This window comes from Hyperoodon ampullatus (genome assembly GCF_949752795.1).
Source record: "Hyperoodon ampullatus genome assembly, chromosome: 12".
In the NCBI taxonomy this organism is placed as follows: domain Eukaryota; kingdom Metazoa; phylum Chordata; class Mammalia; order Artiodactyla; family Ziphiidae; genus Hyperoodon; species Hyperoodon ampullatus.
In genome coordinates this window covers 37,527,281-37,553,946 of record NC_136925.1, presented here as the reverse complement: position 1 = coordinate 37,553,946, position 26,666 = coordinate 37,527,281, and the positions used below count along the sequence as shown (strand labels likewise).

The window sequence follows — 26,666 nt, the reverse complement described above, 5'->3', positions numbered from 1 at the left end:
GAGGAGGAAACTACCTTCAGGCAGTGTCATTTCAGTTTCTAAAGGTATTCTTTTATTTTCCCATGTACTGAGGTAATGAGCTTTTGCCTATATTATGAATAAACAGTATGACTACAAAGAACTTTTAAAAAAAAGTAACAGAAGTATACATACAAATGAATATTGTTGAACTAATAACAATGGCCATCCATTCATTAAAAACATTTGCATAGTTACTCTTTCAGAAATACCCTTTGAGTCAGACAAGAAAAATTAGTCTTACTTGTTCACTGTTCTTAAACAAACAAAGAAACAGTATTTCCGGCTGGATCCTCAGTCTTATTCTCCAGACAAGGCTGCACATGAATGTTGGCTACGTACAGAAACCAGCGGGGTACTCAAAAGATTAAGTCTGAACGTGCCAACTTTGAGGTTATTCAGAGGTGGGTGAGCTCTGAATCTCAAGCAGGGAAATGTGCCTTTACAGTGGGGAGATGTGGGAAGCACCAATTTAACCAAGCAATCAAACTTGGGATCATTAATGAGAAGCAGGCTGGCATGTACCACAAGTTGTGATACAGCATGAATATACACCACTACCTATAGGAAGTAGCAACCTTGTCAAAACTCTTCAATCTGCATCTGATCATACCTGCAGACCCAACCACCTCTATACAGAAAATTCAGGTGACAGAAGAACGAGTTAAATGATATCATGAGGAAACACTCAGAAAATCCAGAATGTAGCACATTCTCTAAGCAGCTGATCTAAATTCTTCAAAAAGTCAGTGGCTGGGACTTCCCTGGTGGCTCAGTGGTTAAGAATCCTCCTGCCAGTGCAGGGGACACGGGTTTGATCCCTGGTCCTGGAAGATCCCACATGCGGCGGAGCAACTAGGCCCATGCGCCACAACTACTGAGCCTGCACTCTAGAGCCCGCAAGTCACAACTACTGAGCCAACAAGCCACAATTACTGAAGCCCACACGCCACAACTACTGAGCCCGCACGCCTAGAGCCCATGCTCCACAACAAGAGAAACCACCGCAACGGGAAGCTCGCGCACCGCAAGGAAGAGTAGCCCCCACTCACGGCAACCAGAGAAAGCCTGCACGCAGCAACAAAGACCCAATGCATGAGATTGGTTCAAGATGGTGGAGTAGAAGGACGTGCTCGCACTCCCTCTTGCAAAAACACCAGAATCACAACTAACTGCTGAACAATCGTCGACAGGAAGACACTGGAACTCACCAAAAAAGATACTCCACATCCAAAGACAAAGGAGAAGCCACAATGAGATGGTAGGAGGGGCGCAATCACAATAAAATCAAATCCCATAACTGCTGGGTGGGTGACTCACAAACTGGCTGGAGAACACTTATACCACAGAAGTCCACCCACTGGAGTGAAGGTTCTGAGCCCCATGTCAGGCTTCCAAATCAGGGGGTCCGTAAAAGGGAGGAGGAATTCCTAGAAAATCAGACTTTGGAGGCTAGCAGGATTTGATTGCAGGACTTCGGCAGGACTGGGGGAAACAGAGACTCCACTCTTGGAGGGCACACACAAAGTAGTATGCGCATCGGGACCCAGGGGAAGGAGCAGTGACCCCATAGGAGACTAAACCAGACCTACCTGGTAGTGTTGGAGGGTCTCCTGCAGAGGCGGGGGGCAGCTGTGGCTCACCAAGGGACAAAGACACCAGCAGCAGAAGTTCTGGGAAGTACTCCTTGGCGTGAGCCCTCCCAGTGTCCACCATTAGCCCCATCAAAGAGCCCGGGTAGACTCCAGTGTTGGGTCACCTCAGGGCAGACAACCAACAGGGAGGGAACCAAGCCCCACCCATCAGCAAATAAGCAGATTAAAATTTTACTGAGCTCTGACCACCAGAGCAACAGCCAGCTCTACCCAGCACCAGTCCCTCCCATCAGGAAGCTTGCACAAGCCTCTTAGATAGCCTCATCCACCAGAGGGCAGACAGCAGAAGCAAGAAGAACTACAGTCCTGCAGCCTGTGGAACAAAAACCACATTCACAGAAAGAGAGACAAGATGAAGAGGCAGAGGGCTATGTACCAGATGAAGGAACAAGATAAAACCACAGAAAAACAACTAAATGAAGTGGAGATAGGCAACCTTCCAGAAAAAGAATTCAGAATAATGATAGTGAAGATGATGCAGGACCTCGGAAAAAGAATGGAGACAAAGATCGAGAAGATGCAAGAAATGTTTAACAAAGATCTAGAAGAATGAACAAACAGAGATGAATAATACAATAACTGAAATGAAAAATACACTAGAAGGAGTCAATAGCAGAATAACTGAGGCAGAAGAACGGATAAGTGACCTGGAAGACAGAATGGTGGAATTCTGATGCTGAACAGAATAAAGAAAAAAGAATGAAAAGAAATGAAGACAGACTAAGAGACCTCTGGGACAACATTAAACGCAACAACATTCACATTATAAGGGGTCCCAGAAGGAGAAGAGAGAGAGAAAGGACCAGAGAAAACATTTGCAGAGATTATAGTCGAAAACTTCCCTAACATGGGAAAGGAAATAGCCACCCATGTCCAGGAAGCACAGCAAGTCCCATATAGGATAAACCCAAGGAGAAACACACCAAGACACATAGTAATCAAACTGGCAAAAATTAAAGACCAAGAAAAATTATTGAAAGTAGCAAGGGAAAAACAACAAATAACATACAAGGGAACTCCCATAAGGCTAACAGCTGATTTCTCAGCAGAAACTCTACAAGACAAAACGGAGTGGCATTATATACTTAAAGTGATAAAAGGGAAGAAACTACAACCAAGATTACTCTACTCGGCAAGGATCTCATTCAGATTCGATGGAGAAATCAAAAGCTTCACAGACAAGCAAAAGCTAACAGAATTCAGCACCACCAAACCAGCTCTACAACAAATGCTAAAGGAACTTTTCTAAGTGGGGAACACAGGAGAAGAAAAGGACCTACAAAGACAAACCCAAAACAGTTCAGAAAATGGTCATAGGAACATACATATTGATAATCACCTTAAACGTGAATGGAATAAATGTTCCAACCAAAAGACACAGGCTTGCTGAATGGATACAAAAACAAGACCCATACATATGCTGTCTACAAGAGACCCACTTCAGACCTAGGGACACATACAGACTGAAAGTGAGGGGATAGAAAAAGATATTCCATACAAATGGAATTCAAAAGAAAGCTGGAGTAGCAATTCTCATATCAGACAAAGTAGACTTTAAAATAAAGAATGTTACAAGAGACAAGGAAGGACACTAAATAATGATCAAGGGATCAATCCAAGAAGAAGATATAACAATTATAAATATATACGCACCCAACATAGGAGCACCTCAATACATAAGGCAACTGCTAACAGGTGTAAAAGAGGAAACTGACAGTAACACAATAATACTGGGGGACTTTAATAACTCACTTACACCAATGGACAGCTCATCCAAAATGAAAATAAATAAGGAAACAGAAACTTTAAATGACACAATAAACCAGATAGATTTAATTGATATTTATAGGACATTCCATCCAAAAACGGCAGATTACACTTACTTCTCCAGTGCGCAAGGAACATTCTTCAGGATAGATCACATCTTGGGTCACAAATCAAGCCTCAGTAAATTTAAGAAAATTGAAATCCTATCGAGCATCTTTTCTGACCACAATGCTATGAGATTAGAAATCAATTACAGGGGAAAAAAATGTAAAGAACACAGACACATGGAGGCTAAACAATACATTACTAAATAACCAAGAGATCACTGAAGAAATTAAAGAGGAAATAAAAAATACCTAGAGAAAAATGACAATGAAAACACGACAATCCAAAACCTATAGGATGCAGCAAAAGCAGTTCTAAGAGGGAAGTTTATAGCTATACAAGCCTACCTCAAGAAACAAGAAAAACCTCAAGTAAACAATCTAACCTTACACCTAAAGGAACTAGAGAAAGAACAAACAAAACCCAAAGTTAGCAGAAGGAAAGAAATCATAAAGATCAGAGCAGAAATAACTGAAATAGAAACAAAGAAAACAATAGCAAGGATCAATAAAACTCAAAGCTAGTTCTTTGAGAAGAGAAACAAAATTGATAAACCATTAGCCAGACTCATCAAGAAAAAGAGGGAGAGGACTCAAATCAATAAAATTAGAAATGAAAAAGGGGAAGTTACAACAGACACTGCAGAAATACAAAGCACCAAAAGAGACTACTACAAGCAACTCTATGCCAATAAAATGGACAACCTGGAAGAAATGGACAAATTCTTAGAGAGGTATAACCTTCCAAGACTGAACCAGGAAGAAATAAAAAATATGAACAAACCAATCACAAGCAATGAAATTGAAACTGTGATTAAAAATCTTCCAACAAACAAAAGTCCAGGACCAGATGGCTTCACAGGTGAATTCTATCAAACATTTAGAGAAGAGCTAACACACATCCTTCTCAAACTCTTCCAAAAAACTGCGGAGGAAGGAACACTCCCAAACTCATTCTATGAGGCCACCATCACCCTGATACCAAAACCAGACAAAGATACTACAAAAAAAGAAAATTACAGACCAATCTCACTGATGAATATAGATGCAAAAATCCTCAACAAAATACTAGCAAACAGAATCCAACAACACATTAAAAGGATCATACACCATGATCAAGTGGGATTTATCCCAGGGATGCAAGGATTCTTCAATATATGCAAATCAATCAATGTGATACACCATATTAACAAATTGAAGAATAAAAACCATATGATCATCTCAATAGATGCAGAAGAAGCTTTTGACAAAATTCAACACCAATTTATGATAAAAACTCTCCAGAAAGTGGTCAGAGAGGGAACCTACCTCAACATAATAAAGGCTGTATACGACAAACCCACAGCAAACATCATTCTCAATGGTGAAAAATTGAAAGCATTTCCTCTAAGATCAGGAACAAGACAAGGATGTCCACTCTCACCACTATTATTCAACATAGTTTTGGAAGTCCTAGCCATGGCAATCAGAGAAGAAAAAGAAATAAAAGGAATACAAATTGGAAAAGAAGTAGTAAAGCTGTCACTGTTTGCAGATGACATGATACTATACATAGAGAATCCTAAAGATGCCACCAGAAAACTACTAGAGCTAATCAATGAATTTGGTAAAGTTGCAGGATACAAAATTAATGCACAGAAATCTCTTGCATTCCTATACACTAATGATGAAAAATCTGAACGAGAAATTAAGGAAACACTCCCATTTACCACTGCAACAAAAAGAATAAAATACCTAGGAATAAACCTTCCTAGGGAGACAAAAGACCTGTCTGTATGCAGAAAACTGTAAGACACTGATGAAAGAAATTAAAGATGATACCAAGAGATGGAGAGATATACCATGTTCTTGGATTGGAAGAATCAATACTGTGAAAATGACTATACTACCCAAAGCAATCTACAGATTCGATGCAATCTGTATCAAAATACCAATGGCAGTTTTTACAGAACGAGAACAAAAAATCTTAAAATTTGTATGGAGACACAAAAGACCCCGAATAGCCAAAGCAGTCTTCAGGGAAAAAAACGGAGCTGGAGGAATCAGACTCCCTGACTTCAAACTATACTACAAGGCTACAGTAATCAAGACAAAATGGTACTGGCACAGAATCAGAAATATAGATCAATGGAACAAGATAGAAAGCCCAGAGATAAACCCACGCACCTTTGGTCAACTAATCTATGACAAAGGAGGCAAGGATATACATGGAGAAAGGACAGTCTCTTCAGTAAGTGGTGCTGGGAAAACTGGACAGCTACATGTAAAAGAATAAAATTAGAACACTCCCTAACACCAAACACAAAAATAAACTCAAAATGGATTAGAGACCTAAATGTAAGACTGGACACTATAAAACTCTTAGAGGAAAACATAGGAAGAACACTCTTTGACATAAATCACAGCAAGATCTTTTTTGATCCACCTTCTAGAGTAATGGAAATAAAAACAAAAATAAACAAATGGGACCTAATGAAACTTCAAAGCTTTTGCACAGCAAAGGAAACCATAAACAAGACAAAAAGACAACCCTCAGAATGGGAGAAAATATTTGCAAACGAATCAACGGACAAAGGATTAATCTCCAAAATATATAAACAGCTCATGCAGCTCAATATTAAAAAAACAAACAACCCAATCCAAAAATGGGCAGAAGACTAAATAGACATTTCTCCAAAGAAGACATACAGATGGCCAAGAAGCACCTGAAAAGCTGCTCAACATCACTAATCATTAGAGAAATGCAAATCAAAACTACAATGAAGTATCACTTCACAGCAGTTAGAATGGGCATCATCAGAAAATCTACAAACAACAAATGCTGGAGAGGGTGTGGAGAAAAGGGAACCCTCTTGCACTGTTGGTGGGAATGTAAATTGATACAGCCACTGTGCAGAACAGTATGGAGGTTCCTTGAAAAACTAAAAATAGAATTACCATATGACCCAGCAGTCCCACTACTGGACATATACCCAGAGAAAACCATAATTCAAAAAGACACATGCACCCCAATGTTCACTGCAGCACTATTTACAATAGCCAGGACATGGAAGCAACCTAAATGCCCATCAACAGATGAATGGATAAAGAAGATGTGGTACATATATACAAAGGAGTATTACTCAGCCATAAGAAGGAACGAAATTGGGTCATTTGTAGGTATGTGGATGGATGAGACTGTCACAGAGTAAAGTAAGTCAGAAAGAGAAAAACAAATATCGTATATTAACACATACAGGTGGAACCTAGAAAAATGGTACAGATGAACCAGTTTGCAGGGCAGAAATAGAGACACAGATGTAGAGAACAAACATATGGACACCAAGGCGGGGAAGTGGTGGGGGGTGGTGGTGGGATGAATTGGGAGATTGGGATTGACACATATACACTGATGTGTGTAGAATGGATGACTAATAAGAACCTGCTGTATAAAATAAATAAATAAATAAATAAATAATTATTAAAAATCATCACAGTGGGGACTGCCAGTTTCCACTTAAGATGGAGAAAGCTGCGAAGAGTGTTATCCTAACAAGAAGAAAAAGCTGGATAAAGTAGAAGATTACAGAATTTCTTGAACCCATCAGAGAGCTGAAATCAAAGAAAAGGTCATGCCTACAAGTAGGGATATGTATGAGCACAGGCCCACCTGGGTCAAGCAGAGAGGAAGATGGGGCTCCTATCCAAGTGGGCCTTCTTTCAATAGATGACAAGTCAACTGAAGGTACAACATTGAGACACACTTAAAATCTTAACCTAAAAGCTACTTTCAGAGGATTAATATTTGGAGTTTGACTGAATTCATTAGTCGTAATTTTTATATGTGGTTATATAACATATAAAACTTTTAAACAATTCTAAAGAAAAGATCAATTCTTTATAGCTTTCTTTCAAGGTAAGACATTTCTAGAGGCTAAGACTCCTGTGAATAGAGCCCTATTTAAAAAAAAAAAAAAAAAGACCCAATGCAGCCAAAAAATAAATTTAAAACAAACAAACAAAAAGAGTAAGTACAGATATACTCATCAATATGGGTAATCTTAGAAACAACGTAAAGAAAAAGGAACAAGCCACACGGAAGTTTGATAACATTTTTATAAAGTTCAAAAGCAAGCACAACTAAAACAGTGCAGGGACAGATACTATAGGATGAAACTATAAAATAAGGGAATGAGAAAACCACAAAATTTCAGAGAGGGGTCACACACGTAGAGGAGTCAGGGGGATGGGAGCAGGCAGGCTATGCCAGGTCCTGCGGCAGCACTGGTAACGGTGAGGTCCTCAGTTGGGTTATGGGCACGTGGGGGGCTTGACTACTAGGCTTCGTCATATACATATATTCTTATATATCAAATATTTCATAACAGCACTGATCAAAGAATATGTGGCTATTAAAAAATGTCCCTTGACTTCAGAACACCTGCATTCCAGTACCTGTTCTGCTGACAACTAATCTAACAACTAATCCAACTTGAGAAAGTGACCAAAATCTGTCTTCCTTGGTTAAATGATGGTGTTGGAACAGATGCTCATAATGCTCCCTTTGAAGTTCTAAAATTCCTTAGCTTTGTTTATTAGAAATATACTCAAAAAAAGATGCACCCTCACCTCTACAAGGATGGGTACTAGGATTAGCCAGCTGCTTTAAACAAAGGTTTAAAAACAAATCACAAGCAACAGAATCTGAAAGGAAGTGAGTTAGAAATGTCTCACTTTCCCAAATAAGAAACTGACAATACTCTTTAATTTGTGTATGTGTAGCAAAACCTAATCCAGAGTGAAAAGGCCCTGACATAAATCTCCTAATGGAATCTAAACAAGTGCCGCGCCCCCTACACCACCCCCAGCAAAGTCTTCTCTTACACCAGTTCAGGAGACTGCTGCACCAACAGAAGCAACATGAGCTCGGGTACCTGTTACCAGCTGATTTTTCCCAACCCACTGAGATTCTCCTTGGAGATCTGTAAAAGTACTACTGACCTGGTCCCAAGAGGACCAAGTTCAATGACCCCAAACTTTGAGCTGACATCCAAGGCAGCTTTCTATTATCCTAATGGAAATGAAGAACCAGAAAAAAAAAAAAAAAAAAGTCTACTGCCATGCAAGCCCATCAAAACATGTAAAACATTACTGGTTTGTAACTACCACCTATAAAACTAGGTTAAACTTACGGTCAAGGTAAGAAACTTTATTTAAGTGTAGCTCATTATGCTTCCACATAGCCCAAGCCTGAGTCATAAAACCTGCCAGACATGGAGATTAAAATATTATGGCAGACGCCTATTTCATTCTTCTAAGGAAAGTGATATTTCTCAACATTAAATGCTTTGAGAAAAAAGATGTAGAGATCTCTTTGATGTGAAAAAAATAAAAGGCAGCAAGAGATGAAGACACATTTTTTGTTTAGATTCCTCCTTTTCTTACCAATCACTAAACACAAAAGTGCCCGAAGCTCAGATGCCCTTTCTGCTCTTTATACTCACTCTCCCTGAGATCTTGTCTAGCATCGGGTTTAGATACATTCTCTCTCCGTGCTGATAACTCCTGATTTTATCTCCAGTCTCACCCCAACCCCAAATTCCTGTGTCATGCATCCAGTCACCTTCCTGACCTCTTACGTGAATGTGAATGTGCAGTCGGCATCTCCAACTTAACCTCACAAACTGAACTCCTGGATTTCATTCTCCCTCCTAGTTTTCTCCATTCCGGTAAATGCTGGGGTCCCTAACCCTGGACATTTCTCAGCCCCTCACACCCCACATAAAATCTGTCAGCACATGTTGGTTCTGTCTTCAAAATGTATCCAGAATCTGACCATTTTTCACCACTACTATCATGCCAAGTCACCAAAACCTCTTGCCTATGTAACTGCAGTGATCTCCTAACTGGTTTCTTTGCTTCCATTCTTACCTCTTTACAATCTACTTTTACACAGCAGCTAGAGTGATCCTCCTAAAACACAAGTTAGATCAAAATCCTCCAATGAGTTCTCACGTCACTTGGAGCCATCTAAAATCCCTCCCAAGTCCTTCAAGGTCTGACATGACACGAGGCCTCTCTCCCATCACTGGTCCTCCTAGCTCACTCTACTGCAGCCAGAACTGCCACCTGTTGCCCAAACATCCCCTGGAGGGCTTTGAAAATGCTGGGCTTCCTGCCTAGCACACTCCCCTGCTCCGCCTCCCTCAGATGTCCCTCAGCTGACTCCCTCATTTCCTCAGGTCTCTGCTTACAGGTCACCAGGGAGCTTCACGACCACTCTCTAAAAGTAGCACTTCCACTGTCCCTCTCCATAATTTATGTTTCTTGTAGTATTTACCTTCGGACTCATTACATATGTATTATCTTATGCATATTCCATTAATAAAATCTCTTGAGCAGTCTCTGAATATATAAATATTTATAAATTACATATATAACCACTGGAATATATTATGAATTGATTAGAAAACATACACGAAGATAAAATTTGAAGAGAGGATTTTAAATAATATATAAAGAAGCTTTAGTGTTTTTTCCTGCATCTCAGTGGATGTCTGTCACATGCCCTGGGCTGTGCGCTCCACTGCAGAAGCCACAAGCTTCAGTTCTGCAGCCTGCACTTTCTAGCCTAATTTCTCCTCTGAGATATTCCCATTTCCTTCAAAATACCATTGCAATTTCCTGTGATTTTTGAAACCAACATTCTAGGGGCTTTGGAAAGCATTGTGTGAAAATGTTAAAGGAAGTAGCATGCATGTTGGCCTCCATCCCACCTGAAACATCAGGGGCACACATGCTTTAATTACCTCCTTTGAATTACCCTGAAGGTATAATCTGCAACTCAGCTTTGAATGAATCAGGTTCCTTTGCAAAAAGGAAATCCCCACATTAAAAATGCAGTTTTCAGATTTCCCTGGTGGTGCAGTGGTTAAGAATCCGCCTGCCAATGCAGGGGACACGGGTTTGATCCCTGGTCCAGGAAGATCCCACATGCCACCGAGCAACTGAGCCCGTGCATCACAACCACTGAGCCTGCGCTCTAGAGCCCATGAGCCACAACTACTGAGCCCGAGTGCCACAACTACTGAAGCCCTTGCGCCTAGAGCCCGTGCTCCGTAACAAGAGAAGCCACCACAGTGAGAAGCCTGCACACCACAACAAAGAGTAGCCCCTACTCGCAGCAACTAGAGAAAGCCCATGTGCAGCAACGAAGACCCAATGCAGCCAAAAATAAATAAATTTTTTTAAAAATGCAGTTTTCTCCCTGCACTTCCTCCAAGAAATCATCATTGTTTATAAGAGAGCTGAATCATAAGAACATAGGTAACAGAGTAACCAAAAATATCAGATTTTTATGTGCCTTATCAAAAAAATAATAAAACCTTGTAGTCAATAATAATTACTTAACAGGACAACAAATCAGAGACAGAGTATCTTAAGTCCTCTTTTTACACTCAAAAAAGGGCTTCATCAAAATTAGATTGGAAATAAAATACTCACGTGCCCCAATGTACTTTAATGGAACAAGTCTTCTGCATCATACCAAACCCCTGCATTTCTTCAGTATCATCAAAGTAGGAATTTAGAAGTCCTAACCCTTCTGGTTCAGTAAATAAGTCAATCTGACTAACTCTGTAATCCTAAAAAAAAAAAAAAAAAAAAGAAAAATGAATACATGTATACATGTATAATAGTACACCATGTATTAAACTCTACAGTAAGCTCATTATTCTTCTTTTCAAATAATTAAAAGAAGCTTTAAATATACACATAGATTGCACAGATCACCTGCCACTTTATCCCTTTCCTGTTTTCACCCATGACCTAATAATATATGATCTTTCGGGGCAGACACATTGGTTTAGTCATATATCTCAGTGTTACATTCAAGCAAAGAGCACCAGAAATGTATTTCAGAGTTTTGGAGCATAGTTATTTCTCTCATCCTCACAGAAAAAAAAAAAAAAAAAAACTGCTTCGCTTTCCTTGGTAACATGAGTTTTAGTTCCTTTGCTCTCCTGTGACCGTCCATGTCCAGGGATACTGGTTTATAGAGTGGTTGCACTTGTAATCTTCCTCAGCTGTTTTGTGCCCATAAGCCCCCTGCAGTAACTCTCCTTGACTATGATGTCGGCTTGGTCTAAGTCATAAAGGCAAAGGCACACGTTTATGGTGACTTAAATCTCTACACTTTAGTCACTATTCCATGCACTGCATGTCCATCAAACACTCTACAAAAGGCCTCTCTTGGCTGAGTGCCTGAGCCCTGATCGAATGTTTTTTGAACCTCTTCTGTGTTGCACAGCAAGGTGAACTGAGGTACAGAAAAAATGGTTAACACTTGGGTCAGTTTAGGGGCAGCTCTTTCAAACATTAACAAAAGGAACAAATCTAGTGAACTGAAAAGGTGACCCCCTTGAATAAACGTTGTGATGTATGTTTATGTGTCAAGAAACCATAAACACAATCTGTAAAAAGTTACAATTCATCACACATTAGGAGCCATAAAAGTATTCCTTCTCTTTAACATGATACCATTCAGAAAAACTTACCCCAAGGAAATAAATCAGAAAATGTATACATTATTAAATGCACAAAAATGTTCATGCAGTATTATTTAAGGTAAGTTTTTCCCTAAGTCCCACAGTAAGAAGAAAGGTAAAATAAATGATAGCGCATCATATCAATGGAATATGATGCTCAGTTAAACCCCAAACCATGTAATAACATGAAAAGTATTAATTCACCTTAGGTCTGCTATTATCAGGGGAAACAGAAGGCCTCTTTACCAATGTGCTTCATTTCCCTTAGCCCACCTTCCTGGATCCCTAAATCCCCACCCCACCAGATCCTAATATCTCCCCAAGTTGCAAATCATTGAGAGATGTTACAAACGGGAGTGTAACCTTCAGGAAAGTGGTATGGAGAGAGAAAAAAAGGATTGAGAGTCACAGTTTTAAAGGAAAACAACACTGTAGCTGTATTATGATTACAACTATAGAAAAAGCAGATTATAATATGGCCAAGAAAGAGTAGAGAATTCAGAAAAATGAAGGGAGGACACTTCATGAGAGATGGGATTTTGGATGATAGTTTAAAATATTGTTTTATTACCAATACTATTTGAGTAATAAATAAAAAATGCAGGTAAATTATCCCACTATGACATTTTAAAATGGTGTTTCTCGTGTCTTACATAAGGTTCATCACATTATGTACTTAAAACTAGTAAGAGACAAATCATTTAGAATACCAATATTACCATCTAAGTCACTCAGAAATGTTGACCCAGGAAACAGGTGACTTTTTCCTCTGCCAAAAGCTGTTAGTCATTCTTACTCATTCTCATTTTGGAACATGGCTTTTTTCCCTATTGTACCCCAACACCCATGTCTAGTACACATATGGAGTTTTTTCACTTGGAAGATACCTTTTACATTTTTAAAGGTAAAGAATCATCAAATCCCAAGAACCATGAAGAACTGATACAAGTTCCTCAACAACGAATAAGGGACCAAGAAATTTTTACCCAATCCATAAAGTGGCCTTAAATACCTATTTTTCTAAAAACCCACATGAAATACCAGAGTTGATCGACTGAATTATCTTTGGATTATTTATTTTTCCAAAACAGAACTCCTGTAAGCCACTCAAGGTAATAAGAACTCGCACAGCAACCAAAAAACTAAGTAAAAGAAAAATCTGGCCCGTGCTCCTCAACAAGAGAAGCCACCTCAATGAGAGGCCTGCACACCACAACGAAGAGTAGCCCCCCGCTCGCCTCAACTAGAGAAAGGAAGCCCGCACACAGCAACGAAGACTGAACGCAGCCAAAAATAAATAAATAATAAATACATTTTTAAAAAAAAAAAAAAGAAAAGAAAAATCTGTTCAGGACTTCCCTGGTGGCACAGTGGTTAAGAATCCACCTGCCAATGCAGGGAACCCGGGAAGATCCCACATGCCGCGGAACAACTAAGCCCGTGCACCACAACTATTGAGCCTGTGCTCTAGAGCCCGCAAGCCACAACTACTGTACCCACGTGCCACAACTACTGAAGCCTGCGCACCTAGAGCCCGTGCTCCGCAACATGAGAAGCCACTGCGATGAGAAGCCCGTGCACCGCAACAAAGAGTAGCCCCCGCTCTCTGCAACTAGAGAAAGCCTGCACGCAGCAATGAAGACCCAACGTAGCCAAAAATAAATAAATAAATTCATTTTTTAAAAAAGAAAAATCTGTTCATATGGAACTCATCAAAACTAAGTTATTAAGTAAAATACATTTGCAGATGGGAATGGGGGGCCGGAATGAGAAATTTACCTTCAGGATTTATTGTGAAAAAGATGACTAACCAATTAGAATGTTTCTTAGTTCTAATTCATTTAACATGTACAAATGTTTAAAATACAGAAAATACATCCATAAAACACCACATATTTGTCCCACTTTTATCATAAAATGAAACTCTCTCTCAAGAGAACTATACCCAGCATTCAATAAATATCTGCTGAAAGAATGGATGAAATCCAGTTTGCCTTTATTAAAACCTTACTAATTTTACCTACCTGGACCACAAGTCTGATTGAACCAATCACCACAGGCTTAGCCGACTCTGCCTCGTCATCGTTTCTTTCCAAAATATCTTCTATACCCCAGGGACCAGACAGTTCCAATCCTCCCTCTTCTAAGGGGATGGAGTGTCCTTCAAAATTTGGTTTCTCATACAAAATCCAGCTAAGAATAAAACATAGCAAAACTATTAGCCAGTCTTGGTGAGAGAGATTTTGAATATGCAAATATTCTGGCCAATAGCCATATATATATATACCATATATTAGTGGCCAATTCTCTAGCAATTAAAACAGCATAAACTCTCCCTAAAACTAAAACTTCAGTGGGCATAATTAAGTTCTGATAACTGAAGAATTTTATCAGGATTTTAGAGAACTTTTGACTATCAATATGAACATTATAGAGCTACTAAAGTTTCACAGAATTGCCAGTTGGGGGAGACTTAGTAATATGTCAGATAAATGGACATATTTTTTTCTTTTTATGTATGTAAAAAACACTTCTCTTGAGGGATTTTAACTTATATATTAAAACCATATCAATGGATATATTGATACAAAGGACTACTACATGCATGTTAATGGAAAGCATTTTTTCCAGTTTTATTGAGATCTAATTGACATATAACATTGTATTAGTTTAAGCTGTACAACATGATGATCTATGTATATATTACAAAATGATCACCATAATAAGTTTAGTTAACATCCACCACCTCACAGTTACAATTTTTTTTCTAGTGATGAGAACTTTTAAGATCTTCTCTCTTAGCAACTTTCAGATATACTATGTAATACTTTAACTTTAGTGACCCAGAAAGCATTTTTAAAGTATTCTTCCCAACAACATCCAAACACTAAAGAAAAACCTCATGACAATATATGACAGTGCTGGTCTTAAGAGAGAAGTCAACAAAAGTTGAAGAATCACTATTCATTAAAAACAAAATTATAACGTTCAGTTTTCAAATTTAAGAACAAAAGCTAATTGTATTTTTCTAATGAATATGTTGAATATACAGAAAAATATATTAAAATATCTAAAACCTAAGAGGAAAGATGCTGCATATTTAATCAAATGGAGACGTAAAGAAAAGCTTAATAATTTTGTAAACCATAAATGTCCTACACTCTTTATTTTAAGCAAGTTTATAAATAGGTACTAAAGATAAGTATTTATGCCAGGTAAGTGATTTTTTTTAAAACCACTTTACTTTATTCAAATTTCCTGTGTATTTCCTCGAAGCAATTAAGCTGGTAATATAATTGTTTCACGGTTTCTTTACTTAATAAAAACTACCTGCTGTCAAAAAGTTAGAAAATAAAATTTAGATTAGTCCTTCACTGAACTGTCATTAAAAAAGTTAGCAAAGATGTTTTTTCTTATAGAATTTAAAAAATTCTATCAACATGACTATGACCTATCAACACGAGTAGTGCAATTCTTATCAACCTCATTGAAAATTCAAAAACCAAAAGTATATTATGGACTCTGGTGCTCATTAGTCCAAACCAACATTATGTGGGAAAAAGAAACTTATACTGCTGCACTTTTCTGATTTTTCTAACAACATGCATCATTCAGAAATAACATTATAAACCATATTTCAGAAATAACATTATAAACCATATTTCTTAGACGTGTATTTCTTTTAGTATTCACTATGACTAGTATTGTCTGCCCTTTACATTGCTAAGAGCATAATTTAAAATAAGTACTAATGACCAGAAGGGTAATTAAAAATGTGAAACACACACCCTCCAAGTCAGAAACACAAAGTGTCACTCTTACCATCCTCTCACAACTTTTATGAGTATCACGGGAGAGAGGCTCCAAGAGCTGCAATCCTCAATGTCACTGAACACTTCAATGCACTCCTCTGAGACGTCGGGTTCACCGTATATCACCACCTAAAGAAAGTGAGAGTGGTAGCACGTTTTACTGCACTTTAACAGATCAAAATGAAGTCTAGACTAGGAATAGAAAATAATCTTACCTTTCCAGGTCGGGGATTGATTTTATTCTGGACACTTCCTTTAAGTGTCTGTAATGAGATGAACAAAAACACAACAAATAATTAAACTTTATGTAAAGTCCTCTTTTCTCCTCTCATGATCCTTTAAGATCGTATTTGCCTCATATTTGTCAATTTGGAAACATGTCTACCTTGATCTATGCCAAAGTTGTCTTAAAACTCTCTTTGACGGGACTTCGCTGGTGGCTCAGTGGTTAAGAATCTGCCTGCCAGTGCAGAGGACACGGGTTCGAGCCCTGGTCCAGGAAGATCCCACATGACTCAGAGGAACTAAGCCCATGTGCCACAACTACTGAGTCTGCGCTCTAGAGTCCACGAGCCACAACTACTGAGCCCGAGTGCCACAACTACTGAAGCCTGCGCACCTAGAACCCGTACTCTGCAACAAGAGAAGCCACTGCAATGAGAAGCCCGGGAACCCCAACGAAGAACAGCCTGCGCACAGCAACAAAGACCCAAAGCAGCCAAAAATATAAATAAATAAATAAATAAAAATTAAAAAAAGAAAACAAAACGAACTCTCTTTGACTCTATTAAAATAAGGGCTTTTTCCCCCCCTCTAACCATAATTGACATTTCAATTTCTGCTCATTTAAATGCCTAGGATACTTCCACCTATCTGGAAATGGAAAGTTCAGGGCACAAGAGTCAGACCCATGTTTTACATCAGTTCACAGAACAAGAACTCAGCTAAGAGATTACAATTCAAACAATCTCAGTAAAATTTCAAATAAACAGAGAAATTCTAATGGATTAATCACATATCTAGAATGAGCTGAATCCATTTTATGTGTTCATATACATATCTTATCTGAATCTATAATTACTGTTTTTTCATCACATAACTAGTCTAAATAAAGTGTTTATGGTATATTTCACAATGTACATTGCACATGGTTACTTTAATCCCATATAAAAATATATTTTTATATGGCTCCAAAACTAATCATTTTCAAGACCATCTGACCAGTAAAACCAGAAATGCCTAAGATAATAAAAATAGTAATTACACATGTAAAAATATTATAAAACATGGACTACTTTCACTGCTGAACAGGACGCCTATTCTAAGGACTGCCTTTGATCTGACCGCTCTTGCATCACACCAGGGTGGAATATGCCTGAAAGACCATAGGAAGGGCCTCAGTAGAGCATTATTACAGATTAAAATGCCATATGCTTATTTATATATGCACATTTCAAGAAGACAAGCTAAAGAAAAAGCCTGATATTTAAATAAAATTCAGGTAAGACATTAAAGGGAGAATAGTTATATAGTCAACAAAGCCCAAGGCGTAAAGAAAAACAACAACAAAAATTTTTTTTTAATCATAAAAAGGCCTAGAGAAAGTATAAAGTACTTTGTTTCTCCTTTTTACTTCATTTGATTGGGTTTTTCAAGGGACTCCATAGGGAAACTGTATATTCTGTTGTCAGACTCGTTGTCAAATAAGAGAGGTAATCTAAGAATGATTAAAAAGAGAGAATAATGCTGTAATGAATGAGAAGTGGACCAGTGTCAATTTTGTGCTTCAGAGAAATACTCAAAAATCTTAGGATTTCTAAGTGCTATAGGCTGATTCAGTTTTATCTGTTTACAGCAGTGATTCTCAAAGTGAAATCCAGGGGCCCCTGGAGGGTCCCCAATAATCCCACAGGGAGTCCATTAGGTCAAAACCATTTTCATAATAAGAAGAGGTTATTTGTTTTTTTCACTTTCTTTCTCTCACAGGTGTAGTGTGGAATTTTCCAGAGGGTCCACGACATGTGATGACATCATTGCTCTGATGGCTACAGGAATGTACATTTGTATGTTCTAATTTTTCTCAGTATTAATTTCTAATATAATAGATGCCAATAGGCGTAACCCATATCAACAAAAACTCTTTGGGGTCCTCAATAATTTTTACTTTATATCTACATCTCTCTCTCTCTCTCTCTCTCTCTCTCTCTCTCTGTGTGTGTGTGTGTGTGTGTGTGTGTGTGTGTGTGTGTGTGTGTGTGTGTATGGCATCCTAAGAGTAAAAAATTTGAAAACCTTTGAGCAGAGGGATCTGAGCCTCTGCTGGAAATCCAACTATACATTTTGAAAGAGCTTCCAGAATTGTATTCCATGATAGGCTTGTAGCAAAAGCTAATACAACAAATTCAAACATGGGGCAGTGCCCTGTACAAATGAGGAAGGGGGCAAGATATTTTCTGCCTGGATAAACTGTGTTGGATGTTGATCTACACTTGCCAGGTAGTCTGGTAACAGGACTACCCACAGGGTGAGCAACAGGAATACAGAGGCCCAGTCCTGTTTCCGGGCTTAGCAGAGCTGAGCTCTAAACCTTATCTGCTTCCCTCTTTCAACTTGAGTATCAAGCTTGGTAATGGAAAGCCACATATTCACATCAAAAACTGAGTAAAGAAAACAACTTCTAGCAGTCAGATAAAAGAAGATGGAGAGGGGCTGGGCTTCCCTGGTGGCGCAGTGGTTGAGAGTCTGCCTGCCGACGCAGGGGACGCGGGTTCGTGCCCCGGTCCGGGAAGATCCCACATGCCACGGAGCGGCTGGGCCCCTGAGCCATGGCCGCTGGGCCTGCGCGTCCGGAGCACAGCTCCGCAACGGGAGAGGCCACAACAGTAAGAGGCCTGTGTACCGCAAAAAAAAAAAAAAAAAAAAAAAAAAAAAGAAGAAGATGCAGAAATCTTAACTGATTCTCAAAATGGTATTTTGCCATCCTTTCTACTCTGTTACAGGAAAGTGCCAATGTAGACCAAATTCTTTACTCCCCAACAGCTTTGCAGGAAAATAATATTTCCCTAATGAAAACTAGTTCCAGATAAAGAGAAAACACTTTATCAACCATGTGGGATAAACATTTATTGCTACTAAGGGGAAGAAAGAGTGAATCTCAAAGTACAAGAGAAACAGTTAGGAACAAGATTCCTCGGTGGAGGCTTTTCCAGATAAAGGAAGCTGCTTCATAAATGTTCAAAACTCTAGGTATAGTACTGAGCATTTTTACACGGAACTAGGGAAGAAAAAACACCTTGTCCATCTCTGAGCTCTCAAGGTACCTTATCTACACCTTTCACAATACAACACATAAATTCACAAGTGCCCTAAAATATTTGTAGCTTATTTTCCTTGCTGGACTACAAATGCCTTGAGAACAGAATCCGAGCACCTTTTCTCTTGGACTCTAAAATCCCTTGTACATAGTAGGTTTTCAAATATGTGATGAATGAATAAAAAACTATCAGACACAAACATAACCATTTTTAAACAAATAACATGAATTGTTCATCATCCCCTTCTCCTCTGACTTAAAAAAACCCCACATAAATAATACTATGTTGCTACTTACTGTTGTATCTGATAATGACATTCCAGAAAAAGAAATGCTTGGGTCAAACCGGGTGGATTTGAAAAGACAGGGGAAGTCTGTGTCACTGCTTCCACAGCTCAGCAAGTTCGATTTAAGAACACTTTCAATATGATTAGCCTCTTCCATATCACCACTGTTCTTCAGTTTTGAAAATTCAGAAAATGTAGTTTTTGGCATGGGTAGGTTGCTTCGTGAATCCAGATCTTTTCCGGTTTCCTCTTTTTGCAGGTACTTTTCCACGGAGCTTGGACTTTCCAATTCCGAATGAGACGTATCTGACGAGTTGAAATTGAAGACCTTTATGCTGCTGGGCGGCAGACTTGGCTGTTCTTTCTCTGAACCACAGGGTGGGGCACCCTCAGCCAGGGGCTGTAACACGGAAGGCCGAGAAAGAGAACTGCTGTGAGCGGTGTCGAAAGATGTGGTCATGGTATTGACTGATGTTACAGAGGGAGAAAAGATTTTGTCTTGTGGTAAAGAAGATAACATGCTTGAGAAAAGTGCACTTTTTTCTAGCCTCGATCTCTTGACTCCACCGTTTGTGACATCCCTGCTCTCCTTGTCATTTACTTCTGGAGCCGCCAGAGGCTCGCCTTTCCCATTAGTGTGAGTTTGCAAGGACTTGAAAAGGACACTCTGTTCCGTGGATGAACGTTTCGGTCTCAGTTTGGATTTGGTGTCAAGATTCTGCATCAAATGTAAAGCCGGTGACATTTCTGGCTGGCCTTCCTTTTTCTTACCCAAACCAAAGGTAAACACGTTGGGATCAAACACCTTTTCTAAATTGTCCTCATGAATAGGAGGCATGACGAAGTGAGGAGCAGGGGAGTTTGGCATCCTGGCCTTCTTTTTCTTCTGGGGCACACGAACTGCGCTGTCCATCTTTTTTATAATCTCAGTGAATTTTTCCATATCAGAAGAAGAATCTAATACACTATCATCACTACCAGCAGAAATGTTCAAAAGGCTGGCAGGACTGTCCTGGCCATTTTGATTGGGTCTTTGAGGGGTTTCTAAATGATTTCTGTTGCCAGGGTAGTTGGTGGTGCTGGATTCAGTCTTCAGGGGTTTTCCGTTGCCCTGAATAGGCAGAGTTTTTTCTGATTCGGGCGGCATGACTTGTGCCCCAGATTTTGCTACATGTTCCTCTGTGCAATGAATGTGTTTGGGTGATGTGCTCTTATTGCCCTGTACTTCCTCTTTCTGGGGAGTACGACTTGCAACGGAAACCACTTCAAGTTCATTATTGTGACAGCTTGGCAACTGTGCTTCTCTAACTTCAGAGCTATCTGAGATGATCCGAGAGCGGACATCCTTGGTGTTCTCCACAGGGAGCACGAAGGACCTGACCTGGACAAGGACCTTGGATGGACACTCATTTCCCATAGCTGCCAGGCTGTGCTCTGGGGACAAAGGAGGGCTTCTTTCTCCCCCTCCTCCTCCTGCAAGTCTGGAGGAGGACAACTTCTCATTATTCTGATGAGACACAGGCAGAGTACATCCATTATGGTTTTCTGACACTCTTAGATCAGTGCACGGAAAACTGCTTACAGGAGCTTGAGCACACATGTCTTTGGGATCATCCACAGGAATGGGGGCAGCCAGTGAAAGAGAAGGCCCATGAGATGACCCAGCTGGGTGCTGTGAGTCAGAAAATCCGTCCTGTGGCTTTGGTATGGCTGTTGGAGGTGAATCTTTGGCCTCAAGAATGGCAGGACTGTCTTGTGCTGTATCAGTCATATTTTCACGTTCAAGTCTTTTGCTGTCAGCAGCCTTTGAGTCGTCCTCCCCTAAGAGCTCGTGGTCCTTAACAGGAGTCAGAGCAGTAACCACTGGTTCAGAAGGGCAGCCAGCATCTGTTTGCCCATCTACCTTATCACCTTGGTTAAGCTGAGAACCAGGAGTCTCCGCCTCAGGAACAGTAACTTTGGCTTCTGCAGAGGTTTCCTTCCCCAGCACACCATTCTGGTGATTATTTGGCATCACCTTCTTTTCAGGCTGCTCCATTTCCTTGGCTTTTTTGGCTAAATTCAGCTGTGCCCTCTCGACAAATGTTTTATTAGAGGCAGGAGTGTTCCTCGCACCTCGAATGTCAGTGTGTCTTGGGCTATTGTTTGCCCGCTTGTTTTCAAATAAGGAGATTTTGGTGGCAGTGTTTCCTTTGTAAACTGGCTGGCTAAATGGATTATGCCCATTTCCCAAACTGCCAAGATTCTTAGGGGTTTTAAGATTTAGTTCCACATGTTTGGGCTTGGCAGGGCTGCAAGAATAAAGCAGCATGATAAAGTTATTAACCTGGGTTTTAAAGTGAACATACCAATTTATTACAAAACTGTGAAAAGCCAATATCTTTCTGATAGGTAACATTTTTAATGAAACTATTTTTAAACAATTCTAAACATACTATCAATTACCTTTAATGGATGTTTCGCTTCCGTATGAGGGATGAAAAATTATATAGCTAAGAAAGGCAAGAGGTGAGAGGGTAACAAGTTTTCTAATAAGTTTATCATGTACCTAGTAGATAAGTACAGTGCTTAGCACTAGAGTTGGGACTGAAGAACATTAGAACCAATTTAAATACTTCATGCACTCCCATACTTTAAATATGTGAATGATTTCCCCAAAAATCAATTGTGTATTTTTTTATAACTTTTTTTACATTATCTCAAAAGCGAGATTATAAAAAATATTTATCTATTATTTACCTCTTTGGACAGTTTATTCCCTTCATCCTTCCCCCATAAAATTTTTCTCTGACTATACAAGTGTGTTCACTATAGAACATTTAGAAAATATAAAGACAAAAAACCACTCATAATCCTACCACTCAAACACTATCCCTGTCAACATTCTAGTACACTTCCCATCTTTTCTGTATGCATAGGGAAATATTTTCAATAGAATTGAGATTGGTCTGTTCATAGAGTTTGGTATCTTGCCTTAAAAAAAAGAGATTTAACATTTTTAACATTTTTCAAGTTAGGAAAAAATTTGAAAAGTCTTCATAATGTCTGCATAAAAATCCATCATATAGATGTACCACAATTTACTTATCAATTACTCAGTTGTTGGTTTTGCCACCATTCTGGGGGCAAAGAGAGTCTCCCTTCTTTCTCACCTTTCTTGGGTGTAATTGCCCGCTAATGGAAATTTTAAGTCTTTGAATGTACACAGTTTTCTTTCTGAGGAAAAAAATGTCCTCTGGCTCTGGTCCCAGCTCTTATACCAATTATCTGTGTGAACTTGGTCAAGCTACCTTAACTCTCTAAACTCTACCTTCTCTACCTGTAAAAAGAAACAAAAAACTAGTTAGTTTAGAACATGTGTGTGTACTGGTTCACACACATACATGTTATCATTGAAGATATCCTGTGGTTCTCTTCAAGGGCTGCAACAGGGGACAGTAGAAACTGGGGGATGGAACTGTTGGCCAGCCACCCTCCTTTCAACCAGAATCACTCCTACTTATGTTTTATGTATCACTTTTATATAAGCTTTCCAAGAAGAACAGACTCCAAAGCTAAAAACAAAAATGTCTAAATCATTAGTCTAGTGGTTTATAAAGTGTAAGAGATAACACCCACTAACATTCACTGATCGTCAAGCACTTTCTATGGCTTGCCTCATGTACAATTTTACACATTCTCTTTTAAGATGAGGAAGTTGGGGTCTAGAGAAGGTAAGTACTTTGCCTGAAGTCACACAGCTAGTAAGTGACAGAAGCCAGGTGTTCTGGTTTCAGATGCCATGCTCCCAACAACTCTACTATTCTGCTTCCCCAGATAGGATCAGACTAGATTCGCCTCAATGACCGCCTCTGGTTCTTTCCAGCTTTATGATCCAAGGAGTCAATAAATTATCAAGAGAGCTATAAGATAATCATACTTTAGAGGCCACCTTGATAATGAGAACACAAAGTAGGGAAGCATTAACATCTCACACTCTCTCCTGCATGGACTCACTGGCCTTCAAGAAGGCTGGGCCTGAGGAGCCTTTTGAAGGAACAGGCAGTAGGACCTTGGACGAAGACACTTTATTCTTCTGGAGAAAATGATTAGACTGAGAAGACTTGAGATGTCCTTCCCAAATACAGCATTAAGAATTAGATGTTCATTTTTAAATTTTTTATTTAAATACTATATTTGATATATTCTCATGAATTTCTCCTCGGCATTGCTTTCCCCAATATCTCCTTAAGATATCTAAGCTCCCTCACAGTGGGCCCTTATCTGAAATTTAAAAGCAAAATTAACTTACAAGCACTTCCTTAAAGATTAAATTCTAAAACCAGTGAGATGATTAGAAATAAGAGAACTTACAAATGCTATCAGTTAATGAGGGATGTTCACATAGCAGGGAATATACATTTAAAAAATTCTCACTAATCAGCTCAAGGAACAGTCAAACATCAAAGTAGATCTTATGATGTAAATGGAAAATGCTCCAGGTTAGCCAATAAGCTACCTTAAGGACAGGACACACACATCTATCTGCACGTTAAAGATTTACACCAAGATCAAAATACATTTTACAACCAAACTTTCTGTGCTATTAACTTCTGCTACAGAGAGTCACTACAATTAACCTGGTTCAAACTGATTAAAAGGAAGACTCCTATAATTCACGTTGTAATGCCTTCATTAAGATGTGAGAAGGGAAAATATCCTGGAGTCTAAGGAGCCATGGCTATAATATGAGAAGAAAATTCTCCGTATTCTAAACATACCATTTTAAGAATCTCAACATTCAATACTCGGTAGAACTGAAGATATAATTTCTCTAACAGCATCAAAAAACATGCTGCTTCACAGTGATTATTTTTCGGGGAATATAAAATGGTTTTAACTATAAAATTTTAGATTCAAGTTGTTTTTAGAAATAATCCGCATAACATCTCCAGTTGAAAACAATCAGGAAAAACTAAAGGGTCTGAAAAAAATCCATCAAACATAAATGGGTCAAAGGATGAGAAAGAATTATTAATTCTCCATTCCAATAGTTTGCCGATTCACCAAGTGCAAAGCCGTGCGCAAAACAGAATTAAACTGAGCCTCTGGCAAAGGAAAATTTTAGATTGGAAATAATCACTCCTTAGAAAAAGACATTTGGTTTAGTTCTGTCACAGGAAACAGCACATGAAGAAGAGTTTCATTGCAAGATTGCTTGGTTTGTTTACCCTATCCCTTAACGGTGTAGATTGCTTGGTTTGTTTACCCTATCCCTTAACAGTGTAACATTTCTGGTTTTTCCACTGGTGTATCCTGACTGGAAGACAGGGGAAGCACCCTTAATCAGGTACACAGCATAGTTTCTCTAAGGCTCACACTTAGGAGGTCTGAATGCTCAGTCACACCGGCCTTCTACAAATAATGGGCATCATTCACTCAGGTTATTTCTCCGATGCTGCTGTTGCAGAATAAATTGCTGACTCTATCAAAGTTCTCCAGGTTGGCAGCTGGTGAGGTAGCTCAAGTTATTCATTAAGCAGGATTTCCTCCCCAGTGTTTACCAAGCGGACTGCCTACTCTTAAGCTTACTTATCCAAGAATTCAAATAGAATGAATCCATTCAGTTTAAGAATGATAACGCTGTGGACTTCCCTGGTGGAGCAGTGGTTGAGAATCCACCTGCCAATGCAGGGGACAGGGGTTCGAGCCCTGGTCCGGGAGGATCCCATATGCCGTGGAGCAACTGGGCCCGTGCGCCACAACTGCTGAGCCCACGTGCACAGCTACTGAAGCCCACATGCCTGGAGCCCGTGCTCTGCAACAGGTGAGGCCACTGCAGTGGGAGGCACCCGCTCGCCACAACTGGAGAGAGCCCATGCACGCAATGAAGACCCAATGCAGCCAGAAATAAAATAAATAAATTTATATATATATAAAAAGAATGAGGGGCTTCCCTAGTGGCGCAGTGGTTGGGAGTCCGCCTGCCGCTGCAGGGGACGCGGGTTCGTGCCCCGGTCCGGGAAGGTCCCACATGCCGCAGAGTGGCTGGGCCCGTGAGCCACGGCCGCTGAGGCTGCGTGTCCGGAGCCTGTGCTCCGCAACGGGAGAGGCCACAACACTGAGAGGCTTGCGTACCGCCAAAAAAAAAAAAAAAAAAGAATAATAACACTGAAAATCTCAGCTCTTTAAAAAAATGTGTGAATGTAGGAAAAAGATACTCACTTTTCACATGTGCTGAGAGACGGAGAAGGATGAGTGTGGGAAGGGGGAGGGTCTTAAGAGTTTTCTAGGGTGCCCTCCCTGTCCTGTCTACCTATACAGATCACACTCACCATCAAGGCACAATCCCATTTCCTCCAAAACACCAACAGTGATTTCTTCCTCCTGTGCACATCCCCAGCCTTGGGGATGGTAACATCCATTTGGCAGTTTAATCAGATTATCACCTCTTATAGTTATTTGATTTGTCAGCATCTTGGGTGCCAGAATGTGCCATAAACTTTTCAAAGGCAACATATACTGAATCACAGTTGTGGCTTTTTTCCCATAGTTCCTAGCACACTACCATGCACAGAAGGTACTCAATAAATATTTGAGAAATCAATAAACTTAACAGCAAGTGGTCACAGTCTGCTGTTGAGCTTGATTCTTCTAACGTGTTCTTTCATTTATCAAATAGTCTTCCAGTAAAAACACTGATCTTTCTTCATTTCAATAATTGAAAATTACTTTTCGACCTGGTGGCAAAAATATCACAAAACTACCTAACATTATAAAGGGGAACCAAGATACTCGTATTAGAGATTTTTTTGTAAAGCTTTAGGCCAATAATGCACCAAGTTCCATAAAAGGTTCTGTGAATTCTCTTAAACTCAGACACGTCAAAGCTACTGGGTATACTGTACATACTAGTGTTTGCTCCCTGTTTTCAAATTCATTTGTGTTTTAAGAATGACCCACCCAGGAATGCTGGTGCATATTCTGAATAAAAAATAGAATTAGTTCGTCAAGCCATACAGTCTTCTATTATTTATGTAAACACTGAACCTCCAGAGATATCTCACTTTCACATTCACTGAACTTAAAAGGCTTGGACATATATACACTACCAAACGTAAGGTAGATAGATAGTGGGAAGCAGCCACAGAGCACAGGGAGATCAGCTCGGTGCTTTGTGACCGCCTGGAGGGGTGGGATAGGGAG

At 39.5% G+C, this 26,666-nt stretch overlaps 1 protein-coding gene across 1 annotated transcript in view; it reads right to left on the bottom strand.

Annotated features, from left to right (window-relative positions):
- Positions 1–26,666, bottom strand: part of CRYBG1 (crystallin beta-gamma domain containing 1) — a gene marked incomplete at its 5' end in the record, with an annotated part of 218,495 nt that overhangs the window by 30,075 nt on the left and 161,754 nt on the right. Inside the window, 5 exons of the mRNA XM_079716281.1 lie at positions 11,027–11,166; positions 14,094–14,262; positions 15,892–16,010; positions 16,097–16,144; positions 19,492–21,772. Of these exons, the coding sequence (XP_079572407.1) occupies positions 11,027–11,166; positions 14,094–14,262; positions 15,892–16,010; positions 16,097–16,144; positions 19,492–21,772 (2,757 nt within the window). The remainder of the gene's footprint in view (positions 1–11,026; positions 11,167–14,093; positions 14,263–15,891; positions 16,011–16,096; positions 16,145–19,491; positions 21,773–26,666) is intronic.